This window comes from Argopecten irradians, chromosome 12 (assembly GCF_041381155.1).
Source record: "Argopecten irradians isolate NY chromosome 12, Ai_NY, whole genome shotgun sequence".
NCBI classification, from domain to species: Eukaryota; Metazoa; Mollusca; class Bivalvia; order Pectinida; family Pectinidae; genus Argopecten; species Argopecten irradians.
In genome coordinates, this window is record NC_091145.1 from 13,504,833 (window position 1) to 13,523,717 (window position 18,885).

At 33.4% G+C, this 18,885-nt stretch overlaps 2 protein-coding genes across 2 annotated transcripts; one reads left to right on the forward strand and one right to left on the reverse strand.

Moving 5' to 3' along the window:
* Positions 1-440: 440 nt before the first annotated feature.
* On the reverse strand, positions 441-14,013 carry LOC138336972 (heat shock 70 kDa protein 14-like). The gene is made up of 14 exons (XM_069286621.1): positions 13,901-14,013; positions 12,457-12,537; positions 11,446-11,577; positions 10,934-11,039; positions 10,289-10,379; positions 9,201-9,305; positions 8,520-8,681; positions 7,593-7,748; positions 5,055-5,157; positions 4,538-4,666; positions 3,812-3,904; positions 2,640-2,810; positions 2,265-2,323; positions 441-1,659 (listed from the first exon to the last, which is right to left on the reverse strand). The coding sequence occupies exons 1-14, from the start codon at positions 13,955-13,957 to the stop codon at positions 1,581-1,583; spliced, it is 1,524 nt and encodes a 507-aa protein (XP_069142722.1). The 5' UTR covers positions 13,958-14,013; the 3' UTR covers positions 441-1,580.
* A 37-nt stretch (positions 14,014-14,050) lies between these two features.
* LOC138336973 (mesencephalic astrocyte-derived neurotrophic factor homolog) lies at positions 14,051-18,365 on the forward strand. Its single transcript, XM_069286622.1, has 4 exons — positions 14,051-14,349; positions 14,775-14,902; positions 15,201-15,342; positions 16,066-18,365. Exons 1-4 carry the CDS (start codon positions 14,259-14,261, stop codon positions 16,263-16,265), a joined length of 561 nt encoding a protein of 186 aa, XP_069142723.1. The 5' UTR covers positions 14,051-14,258; the 3' UTR covers positions 16,266-18,365.
* Positions 18,366-18,885: the final 520 nt, after the last annotated feature.

Consider the following 18,885-nt stretch of genomic DNA (forward strand, 5'->3'; position numbering starts at 1 on the left):
GTGAAAAAAAACAAACATTTGTCAGCGGTGGAGCATCTTTAACATGTCTTGAGATCAATGATGCTTCAACACATGGCAATTTGTCAAAGTCATACAACTTGAATCAAAATTTCAAACAATTTGCTTTGATTGCCCTATCTGTATACCACCACTTGTGAAAAATTTGTTCAAAGAATGTTTCTGACCAAATTTGGTTAAAATCTGTTTAGTTCTCTTTGGCAAGTAGCAATTTATTAATTAGAAAATGTTGACAAAAGACTGGCACACAAAAGATGTCACATAATGGCATATTTACACTGACCTTCAAGGTGAGGCGAGTTAAATCCTTGCTCTTAATAAAGTTTATATCTATATACAGAGCATGAAAATAAAACAGAAAATCGCGATATGAGACATATATACATGTACAGAGCATGAAAATAAAACAGAAACTATTGAAATGAGATATTAACATTTTATTTGCGTGTTATTTTCACTGCATATTGCATAATACTGGAAGTATTAAACAAATTCTTTAAAATCTTCCTGTTTCTCCTGCATGACACCCCCTACATTTAACTAACAAGGACCATGTATGGACTGGTAAACGTTGAGAAATTGAAATTAAAGGCAATTTTGTGTTTATAACAACACAACAGCAACGCACTTCAAATACTTGTCCATCTTTAGACTGAAAAATAGTCATTCCTGGAATTAATTTCATCAAAAGCTACAAAACAAAATTCATTGGTATCAACAGTTTTCAATACTTCTGCAAATATACATTCATTTCCAGGCATCCCATCTCAGAAGAAATAAAACACCAAGAGACACAGTAGTTAGATACTGATAACACTGCCCATTGATGATTATATATTGATTCCTAAACAGAATAAACCTTTAAAGAAATGGAGAAAAAGTTTAAAATCTAGTGAATACTTTCTCCTACCTTACACTATTATATATCCAGGTCTTTTCGAGACACAACCCATGTGACCAAGCCAGCACAGTTCATAAATGACAATGGGTAAAGTTCAATATCTGAAACAGTTCAGGATTCCTTCCAGATTTATAAGGGACAATGCAGTTGTCGTGGCAATTAGCCATGTATAAGACTACTCCATCCACTTCATCTCATCTCAAACATTTTGGTATATATTGTCATATTTGTATTGATTACATAAAGCCAATTTGTGGGGATCACAACCACATGTTCACACCGTCAGAACACTATACTTCACTCAGTTTAGTAAAGAGCACATTGGTGTACCGGGAAAAATTCGCCAGTTTCTACAGCAAATCACTCGATCAGACTGCTATAGTAAGGTTCCATTAGAACAGTATTGTATTCCAATTACACAAGTCATGAGGATGATCTGCAGACCCATCTCCAAGTACCAAATCTGATAGTTATGTGTAATGATGATATGCCTGTTCAGAACACAAAAGTCGTGATTTGCTGCATACCAAACATTTCCAGTCAAGTACCGATTGTTGTGTGTTATGATAATATGTCTATGGCCTGTTCGGAACTCACAAGTCACGATCTGCAGCAGACAAGGCTTGTCAGTTATGTATTGAAGTCCTATAGCCACTTGTCATCAGCTGCAGACCTCTACCACAACAGATTCAGTTTTGTTCGACGTCTCCTCCCGACATGTCACATGGAGGGAGCCCTCTCTGTAACATACAAACAATTATAATTCATTAACCAAAAAAGATAGGAGTTAACTGTTTCAGTATCTTTATCATTCAAATTGTACATTAAATTTCAAAAGATTATCAATTTGGGAAAATGTTTTTTACAAATATCAAGATATTCTCTTTCTCTTACCCAGAACAGGGATATCCACAATTTTATAGGTGTGAGTTTTTATATGTATCTCACTCTAGGGTAAAGACAAGCTACACAAGATCTTTGCATACTCTCAACAAATGTTTGATGTCACAGTAACAATATCAAGACATCCCGGTAACAGATGCAGGATGTCAAGACAACTATGCAATGATGTCACAAAAAACGATGATGACAATTTATTTATATCACGTCATCCTTGCTTGCATTACTGACACATCAATATTAAAGTACAATGTGATCAAAGGGTAAGAGAAATAGAATCATTCACCCTCTTTGGGGCGAGACAGGAGACAACCCTCAGAATAAGATTATCAAGCTGTCCAACACTCGACAAAGCCTCATGTTTGACAACTTTAGAATATTACCCTTCCAGTCTCACCTCAAATATGGTAAAAGATTCTATTAGATAGCTTAAAATGTTACAAACCTTCTTAAATGGAAAGTCACTAAAACTTTAGCTGCCTCTGGTAAGTCTCTCATCACAAGCTGGAAAGAAAGGCAAATCATTAGCCATCTTTAGTAAATAATTAAGTTAAAAAAAATCAATTCAATATATTTGATATCTCTATACATGTAAATCACTTGTGAATACCCTTTCCAAGTTTACAAGCACTAAAACATGATTTTCAACACATTTCCGTTGTTTTCTCTTTTTATGATTATTTGGGAGTGAAACTGTTCCTGTCAAATTTTCATGTTGATATTTCCAATGTATTTGATTGTTTTTAATTTGGTGAATAATTGCAACAGTACAATATTGTGAAACTTTGCCCATAAACTTGATGAATATCTGAAAACTAACCTTGGCTAAATCCACTGCTGTATCAGGCTGCTGTAGGTCATCACATTCACACAGATCCATCTGTAGCGAGGTCTGATGTTCTCCTAACATCACTGTCTCGTGTTTACGCGACGGGAGAGGGGTCAGGGTTGGGAATACAGACACTAGAGTCGTCTCCCCATTACTGCTAGACTGAAACAGGTAAATACACATTAAAGTTGTCTCCCCATTACTGATTGACTGAAATAGGTAAATACATACTAAAGTTGTCTCCCCATTACTGATAGACTGAAATAGGTAAATACATGTTAAAGTTATATGTGCTATAACTTAGCAGAAGATTTTGACATGGTGTTCATTCTTCATTAATCTTTTGAAATCTTCTTGATTTGTCAGCATGAAATATCATGGTACATATAAATTTGTATACCTATATCTGATGGCAACATTACAAAAACGTAAAAATGTGAGAAAGTTTTTCTGAACACAGATCACTTCTCATGGCCCGGATGAAAGTGTGTGAGGGGTTTTTGAGTGCCCTGAAAAACTACACATGATTGGGTTGAAGACATCTGACCTTTTCATGTTCATGACAGGGATCAAATCAAGGCCCGGTTGGTTAAAGGCAAGTGGCTTAACCACAACACCATGCATTTACCTGAACACAGCTGATGGAAATCATCCTCAGTCCCAGGTGTAAATCACACCAATGTTTATCTACCCCTGATACATAGACCACATTTGCTACTGTTCTAAGCATTCATAAATGTTCGTATCAAGGTATAAATTTGAACTCTTGATAAGAGAAACCAAATATGGTATAGGACATCAACAGAAAAGATGGCTGCTCTCATAAAACCATGTGATGACTGTTCCAACAGTCTTGTTTTGATTGTACGAGATTTTTGCCTCAACGCCTGGGTGAATCAATCAAATTAGGAAAATTTGAGTGATGAATTATTCATGATACCGCATCAAAATACGGCTAGGGGGAAGTCACATCTGCAATTTTCATATGTGACCGAGAAGGTGCGATAAGAAATATTTGGTACTTAATCTTTCATACAAATACACCAGCTGATTATTGAGTGGAAGACTTATTAAATTCAGCTTTTTTGTTGGTGTAGCCCTAAATAACCATTCAAAGTCATAATATTGATTTAATGGATTATCAGTGATTTTTGAAAACTTACCCGTAAACACACTGCTTTAGATAAGCATTCAATTTCAGTGTCTTCTGCGTTCTCCTTAATCTCTGAATTATCACAGCCAGTAAGGATACCAGCCTGTAAATCAGATAAAACTATTACTGTAGAACAAAATCTGAACTCATTCACCCTGAAGACGCAATTAGATTCTTCTAAATCAAAGCCTGGACCATAATTTTGAAATTTCAGGGGTAAATGAGTTTTTACAGAGGCATTTTATCCAATAAGGATACCGCCCTATAAGGCTATAAATTAGATACATTGCAAACTCTTTTTACTATAGAAAAACAATTTAATTATATACAGTTGAACCTTGCTAACTCATTTAACCTCAATATCTTGTTTAATGTGAAATCATTTTGTAGTCCTGGCAAAATCTTGCACTTTATAATCATGTACTCTTAGCACAAATACTCCAGATGATTTGGAGTTTTACTATGATCCAGCAAACTTAGAACTAACATAGCTGATCATGACAGACAAACAGATTTGAGGAAGAAAGAACTACAGATTAGAACTACAAATGCTTTACTTGTAAAAATTTGTAGAAATATTGACTAGACAATATGAAGCATGATTACAGGACTTCATAGATATACATTGTACTAAAGTCCAGCTCTAGTATTTATCCAACAACTATATATCATGTGTAAAGTGACTCAACATGCTCTAAATTATAGTTTCATCACTGAATGTTCTGGACTGTGTTACCTGTTTTGCAGAGCCAATCGCTATAACTTCATCTGGGGGAATTGAGCTAAGAACTTCAGCACCTTTTATATAATCTTGAATGGTTTTCTGGACCAGAGGCATCTTAGCCCCTCCTCCACAAACAATCACCTGTAAAAGAAATCTTCAGTTGAAAGGGAGAAAACTCTTGACAAAATAATTATTTTCTAGACATGTCATTTAATTATAGCAGTTATGTTCCTTGACAGTGACCTAAAAAAACATAGTGTTCGAGGAGAAATGCTCCATACATTTCATGACTTACATTGTTAAAGTCAATTGTCAAAGTCTATGTGTTCATATCCAAATAGTAAAGCTAAATATGATATATTAAAGGCAGCACTGTCAATTTCAATTCAATTTGTATATTATCATAAAACCACAATAAAGCAAGATGTCCCCTTCTCCTTTGCCTTATTTATTCTCATTTTCTTTCATTTTTAGGTATAAATGTAAATATTCATAGCTGCCCGTTAGTTAGTCATGATAATTAACTCACTTTGTTGATTTTGTCTGTGGTAATTTCAGCATCACTACATGCTGCGTCTATAAGACTTGTGCACTGCTGCATGAGGAACCCCACCTGATTTTCTAGCCTCGCCCTAAACAGACAGACAAATGTATGTAATGACATCTCAATCATTAAAACAAGATGGCTGATAGCTTCGCTGTCAAGAAAATAACTATTTTCAGGGAGACAATTCTAGATGTTTCCCGACACGTAGGGACATACTTAGTTTATTATTAAAAGAAATCCAAAAATGTTTTACATCAACAAACTATTTAAATCTCTGGTAAAAGAACTCATTAAGATATTTCCCAACGATATGCTAAATATGTCAGGCTGCAAAAAAATACGTAACAGCATTCCTATAGTTGGTTGACGTTGCAAATGATGTCAATTTCCCGTCTGTTGCGGAGCTTCCAATGTATTTCCCTGGGTTTATTTCTCTCGCTTTCCAATCCCGATGGAATATCAAACTTATTCAATGTCATGTGATCAAGTTTAATCCAATCAGAACATTCTTAATGAAAGTGAGGTATACTAATAATGTTTAAATGTTTGACCTCCTGTATCTAATTGCAAATTTTATAACATGTACTCCTGAAACAATGGATCATATTGGTAAGGTTATGTGTCCCAAAAGAACATGCATTATTTGTTAGAAAAATGTCTAAAAAAGTCAGCGTGTCTACATATGATAAACAGACTGACAGAAAATGACATCCAAGTTCCTGATCCAACACCTGTGAATGGAATATAGAGCAGTAATACTTTACTTTACACATCAAGGAAACCCAACTCTTTGCAGTTTTGTAGATTAAAACATTGTTAGGCGTAATTACCACTCCTTGGTCAAATTTGTCCAAAGTATCCTATGACCGCCTGAAATTCTATATAGCATGTATATCTACAACAGCTGACCACATTAAAGGTCACTGGTCACTCCTTAAGTACATGCATCTCCAAAAAGTTCATTTATGTTCATTTACTAAAATGAATTATGTCTATGGCAACTAAAATTTCAGCAAAAGAAAACCTGCATGCATATCTAAACATAGTCTCTTACATTGCTGTGAAATTTCATTAGAAATACCCCAGGACTTTTGGAGGAGTTGTACGGACATTTTTTTCACAAGAAATCCCAGAGAATGACTTATGTCTGACAAAAAATTTCAAACTTTAACTACAAACTACATATGAATTCTCATAAATAGCGGTAACAAACTTCAATTATCAAAATCCAAGATGGTGCCATGGCCTGCCTCCAAATCAGTCCCAAAATGCAAAATGCACAACTACGGCTTAAGGGGAACCGACATATGAAATTGGCAAAAAATCCCTTCATTACTTTCTGAGAAATAGTCATAACAAGAATTGTTATCAGACGGATGGACGGACACAGACAAAAAGTGATTTGAATAGCCCACCATCTGACAAAGGGGACGCTTATTAGAGAATCAAAATGTAAATTATGAACAAATTTTTTTCTCTCAATCTCCTCTTTGATACTAATTTGAGAAATGTTCGTACATTTGTCAAATTCTTACATTAAAAAGCTATACAGGTTTTCTTACTTTTCATAGTTCATTCTCTATTTTTTGCGTAGATTTGTAATTTCTGGTGAAATTTAATACCCCACTAATAAAAGCAACTGTACAGTATTACAGAACAAAGAACATAAAAAGCCTTGAATAAAATTGAAATTAATATCAACAATGGATAAAACAATACAACTGTACTAGGCCTGTATGGTGGGCATACTTCCCATCTGGCAAAGCTTGGCCAAAGGGACCTTAAACCACCAATATTTGATGTAGCATGGTTGTTTCTAGGTCAGCTGACTACAAATGGACAGTCAGTGACCGCTCCTTGGTCTGGTCATCTGGGTGTTGTGTTTCACAAACATGCATTATACGCATTTCAATTTTTCAAAATCTTCCTAAGTACAAATGAAATTTTATTGATGGAGTGAAATAGCTATATATATAGGAAGCCATCTTAATTCAACTCAACTATGTCAGAATCTAAGATATTGGCTACAACATTACTGGTTCTGATAAAAGAAAGGATCTCGATTTTAACTCTGTTTCATTTAGGATCTAACAACATCATGTTTTGTTGACTTTTAAACACCATGTACTTCACTTCCAACATATATTACATGGGCATTTTGGCACTGCATTGACATATAGCTATATTTGTTTGCAACTGGAAACAAAACAACTGTAGACATGAAAAGGATTATGCATACTCTGCAAAAAAATTTCATAACATATTCAATATTATGATAAGTATGCAATAATTTGAACTTTCCAAAAGGTCATATGATCAACATGTGACTCCAAACGCGATATTTTGAGATCCCCTTCGAAAAAGAGTGAGGATAAGAATCTGTAATCAGTTTGTTTATAAATTGACTTTTAACTCATTCACCCCTTGAAGACACACTTGTACTCTTCAAATTCAAAGACTTGGAAGAGTTCATTATGAAGTTTGAGGGGTGAATGAGTAAAATGTCATAAGAACACTTACCTGGATACACTGTTGTGGAAGTCCACGCCCTCGAACAGAGAGTCGACAGCACAGGAAGCGTTACCCAGGGTGGACAGTGTGTGTTTACACCGCTCAGCAGCCACGCCCAGCTTACTGACAGACCGTCGACTCTCCTTTACATCAAGTTTATATTGTCTGAAACAGATGTGTTCATTATCTAAATCATAATTCAGTATAATTTATTCAATTTTGATTCCCAAATATTTCATAGGCAAAAAGATGTTAAATATCAATGGTTTGGACATCAGGGCTATCTTAGTCCTCTCCTGATACAGGTGATACACAAATTAAACATGAAATGTTTACCGGTATACATGGTTTACAGGTTCTGAAGGTGAGGGGAGGAAACTCCCTAATGCTAAGATATGCCACTAATCATTTTTTTTAATGTAACTCTTTCATATCAACTTTTTTTGATAGAATGTGTTTCCCAAAACAATTCTGATATGATTTGAAACATACATTTTCTGTAAACATAGAATTCATTACTTTCACACTTTTAGCGACTTTACATAAAGATTGAATATCAATGCAGCTTTCAACAATGTTAAAATAATAATTTGGTAAAATGATTTTCTTGTTTAATACATAACCTTTAGTGAAAACTTTCTCCAATAAGTTATACATACTTGGATATCAATTTAACATCATTTGTCATCAAGTCAATCGTTTTAGACATGTTTAAATAATCAACACTTGTTCATTTCTTTTCCACACTAATTAAATATTGAGTAGAGTCAAATATAACACCATCCCATTTAAAATAAGTTTTCATACAGTTTACTCCCACTTTCCCAGAAAATACTTGATGCTGATTCTTTTAAGGAAACCTGGAGGATTAAATCTATCAATTTGTTTTTTTTAACAAATTGTATTTCTTTTCAATGCTAAAATTAAATGGTATACCTGTAGAACTCTGCTGCTAAATGGTCAGCCAGGGCCTTGGTGAATTTTGACCCAGAGAGCTGTGTACTGTTGACTGAGCCCAGAATTCTGTACAGACCATTGTATACCTTTACTATAGACACGCTGCTCGACTCTCCACCCAGGCGGAACACCAGCGTACAGCTAAAACAGAAGCATATTCATCATTATATGCATGAAAAGCAATACTCATAGTCTAATGTATCAACAAAGTCCCAGTTAAATTTATTTTTTCATTCTATCATCTTCTTATATTAAATAGGCCTTGAGCCAATTAACCTCAGAAATAAACAATCGGTGATTGGCATTACAACTATGATCATAGAAACAAGGCTTTAATGTTATAAACATAACCCGACAAAATTTTAAGATGCGACTAATTTGAAAGGTGAAGATCAACTTTCAGTCTCAACTTAGATCTCTTCTAAATATTCACAATTTACATTTTTCAACCAGGCACTGTGTAAGGTCCACTTTGTCCATCTGTCTTAATGACTGATTTTATTACATAATTGTTTCTCTTTATCCATCTTTATATGGTGAGAAAATGAAAGAAATTGTGGAGGCCAGTCCAGCGCTAATGTTAAATATCCATATATTTTTGACCCCCCCCCCCACCTTCCACCTTTGACCTGTTCAAGGTAAGTTAGATAATCCATTTACCTGTCTGTTTTGTTGTCTACCTGTCCAATGTCGTAGGCCATGAGGGCAGCCAGAGGTTCCTTGATCACTCGTAGAATGTTAAACCCACCTGATGCTGCAGCATCACTACAATATATAACATCATCTATCAGCACTGTTTATGCAGTTCTTTAATTTTGCAGAGAGAACAATTGCAATCTACTTTTTGACCCTAATTTGTGGGGTTAAATACATTGCCTTTGTCAATTGTTAACATTAATAGGCTATAAAAGTTATCTAACTTGTTATTTCTATTGTTTTTAGGGGTATCAAATTTCGCTGAAATATCTTTAGTTTGCGAATGTATATACAAGTGTAGTGAAATTAATTCCCTATGAATAAAAGCCATTACATGTTATATACAGTAAATAAGAGTAAAAATAAATGAATCAAAATTCTAAACATTAATTACCCTAACAGAAGCAAGATTGATTTAATTTCCACCAAGGATGGAATATACTAGAAGCATTGTTATAAACATAACCTCACAAAATTTTAAGAATGTGACTGATTTGAAAAGGTGAAGATCAACATTCAGGTTTACATTTTTCAACCAGGCACTATGTAAGTTCCACTTAGTCCATCTGTCTTAATGACTGATTTTATTACACAATTGTTTCTCTTTATCCATCTTTATATGCTGAGAAAATGAAAGAAATTGTGGAGGCCAGCCGAGCGCTAATGTTAAATATCCATATATTTTGACCTCCTACCTCAATCTGTATTAATTCATGAACATTTGTTTTTATTAGTTGTAGCGCCCAGTTTTCAATATGTTTACACAATTTTAACAGATTAATAAATTTAGCACAATATTGTGAAAGTAATGAATAAACAATTGGTACACAACTTGATTTCCTGTATTTGAAAATTTATGAAGAGAAACCGTAATCTAAGAAATGGATAGCTCAAAACTTTCAGTTTCAAACAGAAATAAAAACACTGTTAAGATTCCAAATCACATCTGTAGAAAGTACATACATGTACAAGGTTGAATACAAATGCCAATAAGTTGGGTATTATTTTTTATAGCCATCATTCTAACTTACAATTTTAGCTAATTTTATTACCTGATGGCTGAAATTTGTTCCTCGGTAAAGTTTGTAGGCACTGTTAACACAGAGTCATGTATGTCTCCATCTCCATGGCTTTTAGCAATACCTGGTGGAAAATTCAATACAATATTATTATATAAATAATAACATGGAAAGTTTTAAGATGCATAATTATTTTTCGGCCAATGATAATCACAATATAAACAGTTACATTGGATAATTTAATGTTACTTTAAAAAAGTGTTGGGCTTTAGATTATCTGGACATTTCTTACCTCTAGTAAAAACTTCTATTAAAGCTAACACAGTGGCACGGAAATGGCATCATTATAGTTTAACACTGGTTACATATTTACTGCCTTCATGCGTCTGCCTATCATGTAGGTTACTGTTCACTGATCAAATGGGTGTATATCCATATTTTGAATTTGTATTGAAGTCACAGACACTCTAAACTTTGAAATATTTTGGTTGTTTGGTCATTAAATTTCACCCTCAACATTCAAATCTATTAATTCAGAAACATATGTTAAATACATAAGCCACAGCTGACTATGAAATAATAGGATTCTAATGCATTCAATGGTTAGGTGGTGTGAGGAAGTATCCTTCAAGTTAAAGCTGTCTCCTGAGACACAAACATTTACGCAGCACTTCTTACCCATCATGGTTTTAAACACTGCCTCCGCTATTGTCCCTGGACTAATCAGAACTGTCTTTTCCTTGAATTCAACTTGGAAATGAGGTTCTCCTTTATGTGGCACTACCTACAATATTATTTGAAAAGCGAATAAAAAACATAATTTTTGTGAACAATGAATTCAGCAATGTCAATTTTAACTATGAATATCATGATGTAGCTGAATTATTGAACAATGAATATCGTAGATTGTAATACTTGGTATATAGCTTGGGCTTTTGTGAAAAAATCCTTGAGAACTATTCCCCTCCTGCCATCAGAACATACATTGTATGAAAGGAGCTTAATGTAACCATAAATTAATCTCTTGTGCACTTCATGTTCTTTTTGTAATTGATACAATTGTTTTTATTCTTTGTAATTGATACAATTGTTTTTATTCTTTGTCATACAAGCTTATCTTTTGTGTTGTTTAAAAAGATATGTGCTGTTTTCCATCATTTTATGTCATATTAGATACTATTAAAGCTTACCTTGACTGCATAGGCATCTTTGTAAGACTGTACTTCTGGGTCATCCATGGAACGGCCGAGGATTTTTTTTACACATGGGACTGTGTTCTGGGCATTCCTGATATAGGCTTGTTTGGCAGCCATGCCTACTGCCTATATAACAACAGCATTACAGGTTAAAGGGTGTATATTCTATTGATTAAACTTTATCAAATCAAAGTTTTGTTCCATGCATCAAAATCAATATTAGCATTATATCAAGGCCAAAAATAAAATATAGTTTGTTTGCCTAAACCCAACTGACCCACTTGAAAACCCAACCTACTCAATTCATTTTATTGAAGTTACAAATTTTCAATTTTATTTTATTGGCATTTTTTAAACTTGTTTCATTGAAGACAGAGACGGAACTTAATTCATTTTCATTTCCTAAGTATGCTTGTCTTGTTATATTACATGTTTTTATCCTTGACACTCACAGGGAATATAATGCATTAAAAGTTATGAATATAAATAAACGAACTAAAGAAAGCAATCCGAGCAAACTTTGTAAATGAAATAAAATATCTACCTATCTACCCACCAACCCTCTCAGTCATAAAATCTTGGGTAGGGTTTAGGCAAACATATAATTAATCAATTCTTTCCCAATAAATTGGACGTACATGCATTTTAAAAAGTATTTCACAGTATCACTGCTAGTTACTGACAAGCAAAGCCAGCATGTCTAAAAATTACTTTTCCAGAATCCGAAACATAGAAGTAATGAAACTCTCTCAATATTTAATTGTTTAAACGATATTTAATTATTTAAAAAATGAAAACTTGTGTATATACATCTTTGTCATGCAGACTCTGACTAAGACTGAATATAAATTTTGTAAAAGTTCAAACAGATATATCAAAAGAAAATATATTTTCAATTGATAGATTTATACAATCTCTTTAATCTTGGAATATTGCATGATCATGATTATTAAACTTCTCAACAACGCTGATAAACTTTAGTATTTATTTGTTAACAATACTGACCTGTTCTAATTCTGTGTAAGCAACCATAGCAGGTGTCGTTCTGTCCCCCAAATCATTAGCCACAACATCTGTCTTCCCATCCTGGAAAATTATTTAATATAACATTTTTAAATTTCTAAATAATTACTAAATACATTGTTAAGTCGTTTATAGTCAAAAAGTGAATTTTTTTTTTACTGTTTCACTGTCAATTTTTCCCCTTCTTTTTCAATATTATGGAATCCAAATTTTAAAATGCTTCCATATATGTAATCTTAAAGTTGCAAGAGGTTCTTTTGATTCTATAGTGTCTCCGGGAATAGCATTGCCATGTCTAATTTGTAGGAAGATACTCATAATCACTCAAAAATTCCAGATTCGCCTGATCCAAAAATTGGGGGGGGGATATTGTGAACAAAAAAGATTGATGAATGCATTGGCAAGAACAGAACATTACTTTTTTTTTTAATTTTCAACAGCTAAGGCTTCAACATGTACACTAGTACTAGCTGGGCTAGATTTACATGTATATATATAATTGATTAAATCAAAATAATGTACTGAGCAAGCTCAATACACTAATGCACTATATTCAGTGAAGCAAGTACATTAAAAAAACCCAGATATGTCTTGGCCTATCTTTCAGTGAGAGAAAAGAAATCTCCACCACTCCTTGAAGTCGTCATGATCAATCAGTCTTGCTTCACCCTATATTACTAATAATTTATTAGGGAAGAAATAACTACCAAAGCATCCAGTGGTTTTAAAATTGATATTTACCCATAAAGTAAAGACACGCAAAAGATTGGCATAGAATAGTAATTTAACTCATGATTCAATGTAAACATAAAATAATTTCAGTCTAACAAACTACCCTTCCCTATACTTGTATCCATTCGAATGCACCCAAAATACCAAGGAGTGCAAACACGTGTTATCACAGTGTAAGTTATTTCACCAAACTCTGAAAGCAAATCATTCGTGAAAATGTTGAGTTGCCTGATTTGTTGCAGATGCACTGCAGGCTGTGACGAAAAGTGACAACTATTTGTAATCAAAAATCTAGCAATGTCACTATTTCTCCGTTGTTTTCTTAGTTTTCGCGAAAACTATTTTTAGTGTCCGAATTGGGACAATATGGCCCGATGTACTAGCACAATTGTATACAACTATCGTATCATCTAATCAATATTCATCATCTTAAACAAATTTCAGTCTGCCTGGTTGAAATCTCCCCCCACCTGTGCCGTTGGTATGACTTTGACCGGAGGATGGCCTTCCAAACACATCCTCTCAGATACTAGGACCCTGATATATCTATAGTTTTATAATCAATCTAATGAAAAAGTGACATTACATAGACTTTTTCTTTTCCTGATATCTGAAGACATAAGAATCATAACCCGGAAGATTTTTTTTTATGTTTTTTTTTTATGTCAATAAGACAACTGTAACAATAAATAACCTTAAAAACAGCTAAACATGCTGATGAATTCCCAAAGTGTACACCGAAGGCTGCCATGTTTTAAATCTCGTGTCCCCCGAGATCGTTTCATTGACCGGAGGAATGACCTATCATAACCCGGAAGTATTTTTTCGACCAATCACAGAGCGCCAGATGTACATGTGCTTCCTGTAAGACACGTACCGGCATCACTGACACTCGTTTTCGTACACGTTTCATTCGTAGAGATATTTTGTATGAAAAAAGAACGAACACAAGAATTAAGAATTAATTAGCGGGGCCCACAGTAGCGTCATTTGGAACACTCGAATATTCAAACGATTTTCAACAACGAAAAGATTCGGTTATCGAAGGGACAATGAAGATTGTGAAAGAGTTGCTGTGTTTGACAGTTGTCGCATTGTGCGTTGTCAATGTCAGTGGAAAATACAGACCAGAAGATTGTGAAGGTAACTCAAACATATCTTATTGAAAAATATTAAATAGTTGAAACTGGAAGAGTTTGAGTATTTATCAAATCTCAAGTAAACCTGGAAAACCAATGACCATAATTGGTACACAGACCACACGGGCATTTGGGAGATTTTATTATTATTATTTTTTTTTTAAATTTTTTGAAGATACTTAGATTTTATAAAGTTGATATTTACACCAAGGGTTCATCCCTCATATCAATACTAACCATTGGGTTTATGTATTTGGATCTCTTGACTAGGTAAATGACTAAATTTACAGTGTAGGAATACATGTATATGTCAAATTTGTCAAGCCCCTGTGCATCTGGCATTTTAACTTAAGTAAGTGTTACATAACTTAAACTACTCTTCATAAATTGTGTAAATTTGAAATTGATATATATTTTCTATCTTTACAGCATGTGTAAACTTTATAAAGGCGTTTGATGAAACCGTATCAGAAACTACTCGCAAAAGTATGGATTCCATCAAAGAGAAATTAATAGATTTTTGTGAAGGCACAAAAGTAAAAGAGTATGAAAGAATTGTAAGTATACAAGAATAGCCATTTTTAAAATAACATTTTGTCAAATATATGTAACCAATGTTTTTAAATGTTTTGAAATGTATTGAACTGTCTTGAAGATGTTTATGCTTGAGACTTTCATATACATGTATATATTTTAAGAACTACAATAATGTACATAGAAAAAAAATTCATTGATCTACAAAGTTGTATAAAACTGCTGTGATTTCAAACAAGACAAAGATTAAGAGAAAAATCAATTATAAATGTAATTGTAAATTTAGATATATTTTTAATACAAAGTGTTTTTATTTTGTAGTGTTATTACATTGGAGGACTACAGACATCAGCAACTGGTATGCTCAATGAAATCACAAGACCTTTGACCTTTAACAAGCCAGCTGAGAAGATTTGTGAAACACTTCATAAGAAAGATTCCCAGATCTGTGAAGTGAAAATAAGTATGTTTTCATATCAAGATGTTTAACTTTGTCTATTTCATTTTCAAACTTACAAATCTGCAATTCATAAAATACAATTCTGTAGAGAGTTGATGATATATATAAGTACATGTAGTATACAAAACATTGACTTATATATTTTTTTCAATTAAGGGGGGATAATCTTCTATTGATGTATTAGAATTAAACAGAGTGTCTAGTGTCAGTTCATAGCCTTTTCTAATCATGTCTCCTCACCGCTGATATAAGCGCCATAGGCTTAATTCTTCACTTCATTATGGAATCATAAAAAACTGTTGTTCAAAACTCCAGTGTTATTTAATTGAATGACATAAGGTAAGAAAGTCTCAGGGCTTTTTCTCTCTACTTTGGGAATGGGGCCTGTGGCTTTGAATTTGGGAGAATGTGCGACAAAACCAAGATCTCTAAAAAGTTATTAATATGAAATCAAGCATAACAGATTAGCTTTTTTATTTCCAGTGTAGTTTATGTACTTTTCTGAAGCCAATTCACAAATATTTAAAGCCTTAACCAACTAAGCTAATGCAATATTTTTGAATAGTTTTCAAGAAACTTTGATATGGGGAATTTAAGATTTATATTGGAAAAATTTGGAGGTTTTGCTATGGGGAATGGGGTCAAAAATCGGCCCCAAATCATGCTGGAAAAAAGCCCCGAGTCTAGTTATCCATGTTAACACAAACCCATTGAATTCTTTTACAGAGAAGAAGATGAACCTTGCGGAGATTGATTTGAAGAAACTTCGTGTTAAACAACTGAAAGAGATTCTTAGTGACTGGGATCGCAGTGATGCTTGCAAAGGTTGTGCAGAGAAATCAGACTTTATACGTACAGTAGAGGAACTCATGCCCAAATACGACCCAGAGGCATACAAACTACGACAACAGAAACAAGAATTATAGTTAGATTTAGGGTTATTTGTTCAAATTTTATTTATAATGTAGTTCTTTGAAAGATGGAGAGTGTGAGATAAATAGATTGAAAGAAAGGGAGACAAATAGAGAGCATGTGTATATATATGATAATAATATGCAGTGGAATATGTGTGATGTACTTTCTAATTTAGAAGAGTTGGTTAGAACAAAATTAATTTTGATATTGTTTGCTACCCATAAGGATACCAGTTTCTGAAATTAACAATCAACTTACAGGTATTGATTTAATTTTTGTCTGTTAAACCATTTTGGATGAACACATTTATTAGCATCTTGTAAAATTGTTCAAATGAAAGAATGTCCAGTATGCCATCAAGAGTTGAAATTTATAATAAAAACTCGGAGGTAATGCATTCGTATGTTATTACAAAAGTTTTGAAACAATAATGAAAAACTGTAACTGGATGGATACTATTCAGAAAATGGTTTGAATTTAATATGGTAGAAGTTTTTCTATGCAGTACAAAACATGACTCAATGTATTAACTTTTAAGTTACCTTCTGAGCATGTGGGTAATGTAACATTTATGAATGGATGTTTCCTAGATTGAGTAACTTTTGAAAGTGAAGAAATGTTGTTGCAGGAAGAATGTGTTTAGTTTGATAGAGAGTATGATTGTTATGAGAAAAAATATATTTGTTGTATCGTGACACTAATGGTGCAGTTTACACATAATAAGAAGTGTGATTGTGTTGTATGAATGATTTCTGTGTTGATGTATGCCTGTTCATGGTTAAATGTTTGAAGCAAATCCTTTGTTGTTGATACATATGTGGTATTGTCCAATCTGATTAAAGTACAGATCCTTATTATCACTACATTGGATAAGAGGATCTGAGAACATCCCATTAGGGGTCACGTCAAGATGACCTTTTGAAATGGCCAATCAAATTGGCACTGCCAGAATCTTGACTAGGGACGAAAAAGTTTGAAAAAGCTGTCCAAATTATTTTCGTGTATGTAGTCATCTCACCCGAAGTGCACAACAAAGCTAATTGTATATGTATACTGGGGCGAAAAGACGTTTTCAATTGACGTTTTAAGGTGTAGAAATTGCATTTGCTCTGAAGTACACGTGGTATAAAGGTCATCTGGACGTGACCCCTTATGGGATATTGTCAGATCCTCTATTGAACGGAGTGGTTATAAGGATCTGTGTTTTAATCAGATTGGGTATTGTCATGATTTGTATAATGTCCTCATGACGTTACATTACTGAAAGTCTTTCACTTTCTAGGCATTTTGAGATTGGAGTTGAAAATCACACAAATCAAACTTAAACGAGAGCTCAAAGAGGCTAAACAAAATTTTAAAGAAAAAAAAGTTTAACAAAAGATCATATCATTGATTTCTTATTTGTCTTAAGTTTATTTCCCCATTATTAATCAACAAAAATGTTTTTGTTGGAAATGGCAAACATTTGAAGAGCAAAAATGTGGACTTTCAGGAAATCTTGTTTTACAGTATACTGTAAGTTCATTCCGACAATCTATGTTATCCTAACTGTCTGCAAAGAACATTGCTTACCCATGCAGTTTGTGCACTCCAGGGATATGCTTTAGCTAGTATAATTCCCATACATTACGGATGAAATGCTGTAAGTAAATATTAATGTAAAATATAAGCTGCTATAACATGAAATTTGAAATTAAAAAAAATATCTATATACCTTGAATTGAGTTGTACAGCAAGGTAGAAGATTTGAAGCATTTATTAAAATAGACTTATGGTATAAAAAATTCAAGATATAATCAGACACTGGACTTTAAAAATCGTATTGTCCGTGACATTCTTCTACTATAAATGAGGGTATGTTTAAAATACAATAGCCCATTATATTTGTAATTTTGTGATATATGATATAGGGGCGATTGTAGCATTCATTTCTTGAATAATCAACCAGTCTGTTTGAAACAACACATTGAATATTGATGAGCATTCTGATACATAGCCAAGTAGGAATAAGAAATCTGTCCATAACATGAATATCATTCATCGAAAATTGTAAGGTTGTCAACTTGTCATATTGAATCTACAGAGTTTAAATAAAATTTTGTTTAATATTACATCCTTTTTGCTGTTTTGTTGTCAATCTGATTAAAATACAGATCCTTATTACCACTACGTTTGATATGAGGATCTGACAACATCCCATTAGGGGTCACGTCAGGATGACCTTTGGAAATGGCCACTGCCAGAATTGAAATGGCCAATCAAATTGCACTGCCAGAATTTTCTTGAACGTAGTCATCTCGCCCAAAGTGCACAACAATGCTAAATGTATATGCTAACTGGGACGAAATGGTGTGAACAATTGACGTAGCAATGTGTAGAAAATGTATTTGATCTGGATTACACGTGGTAAAAGGTCATCCGAACGTGACCCCATATGGCATATTGTCAGATCCTCTATTGAACGAAGTGGTTATAAGGATCTATATTTCAATCATTTTTTGTTTAGTTTTCCACATCATATATTACATCTGAACAAAGATAAGGTTTCTTTAATGTTTATGAAGATTATCCAAATCATTACTATGTAGATTGAATTTCTGGTATAAATCTTGATGGATGTGACAATATTAG

What these genes read in the sequence shown, in the direction of transcription:
- LOC138336972 (XM_069286621.1), bottom strand. Translation starts at nt 13,957, where the DNA reads ATGGCAGCCTTCGGTGTACACTTTGGGAATTCATCAGCATGTTTAGCT. An exon ending in AGTGTTTAAAACCATGATGG is followed by an intron (nt 10,380 to 10,933) that starts GTAAGAAGTGCT and finishes ATTTTCCACCAG; the next exon opens with GTATTGCTAAAAGCCATGGA. An exon ending in TTAGCAGCAGAGTTCTACAG is followed by an intron (nt 7,749 to 8,519) that starts GTATACCATTTA and finishes CATCTGTTTCAG; the next exon opens with ACAATATAAACTTGATGTAA.
- LOC138336973 (XM_069286622.1), top strand. Translation starts at nt 14,259, where the DNA reads ATGAAGATTGTGAAAGAGTTGCTGTGTTTGACAGTTGTCGCATTGTGC. An exon ending in CAGACCAGAAGATTGTGAAG is followed by an intron (nt 14,350 to 14,774) that starts GTAACTCAAACA and finishes CTATCTTTACAG; the next exon opens with CATGTGTAAACTTTATAAAG. An exon ending in TAAAAGAGTATGAAAGAATT is followed by an intron (nt 14,903 to 15,200) that starts GTAAGTATACAA and finishes TTTATTTTGTAG; the next exon opens with TGTTATTACATTGGAGGACT.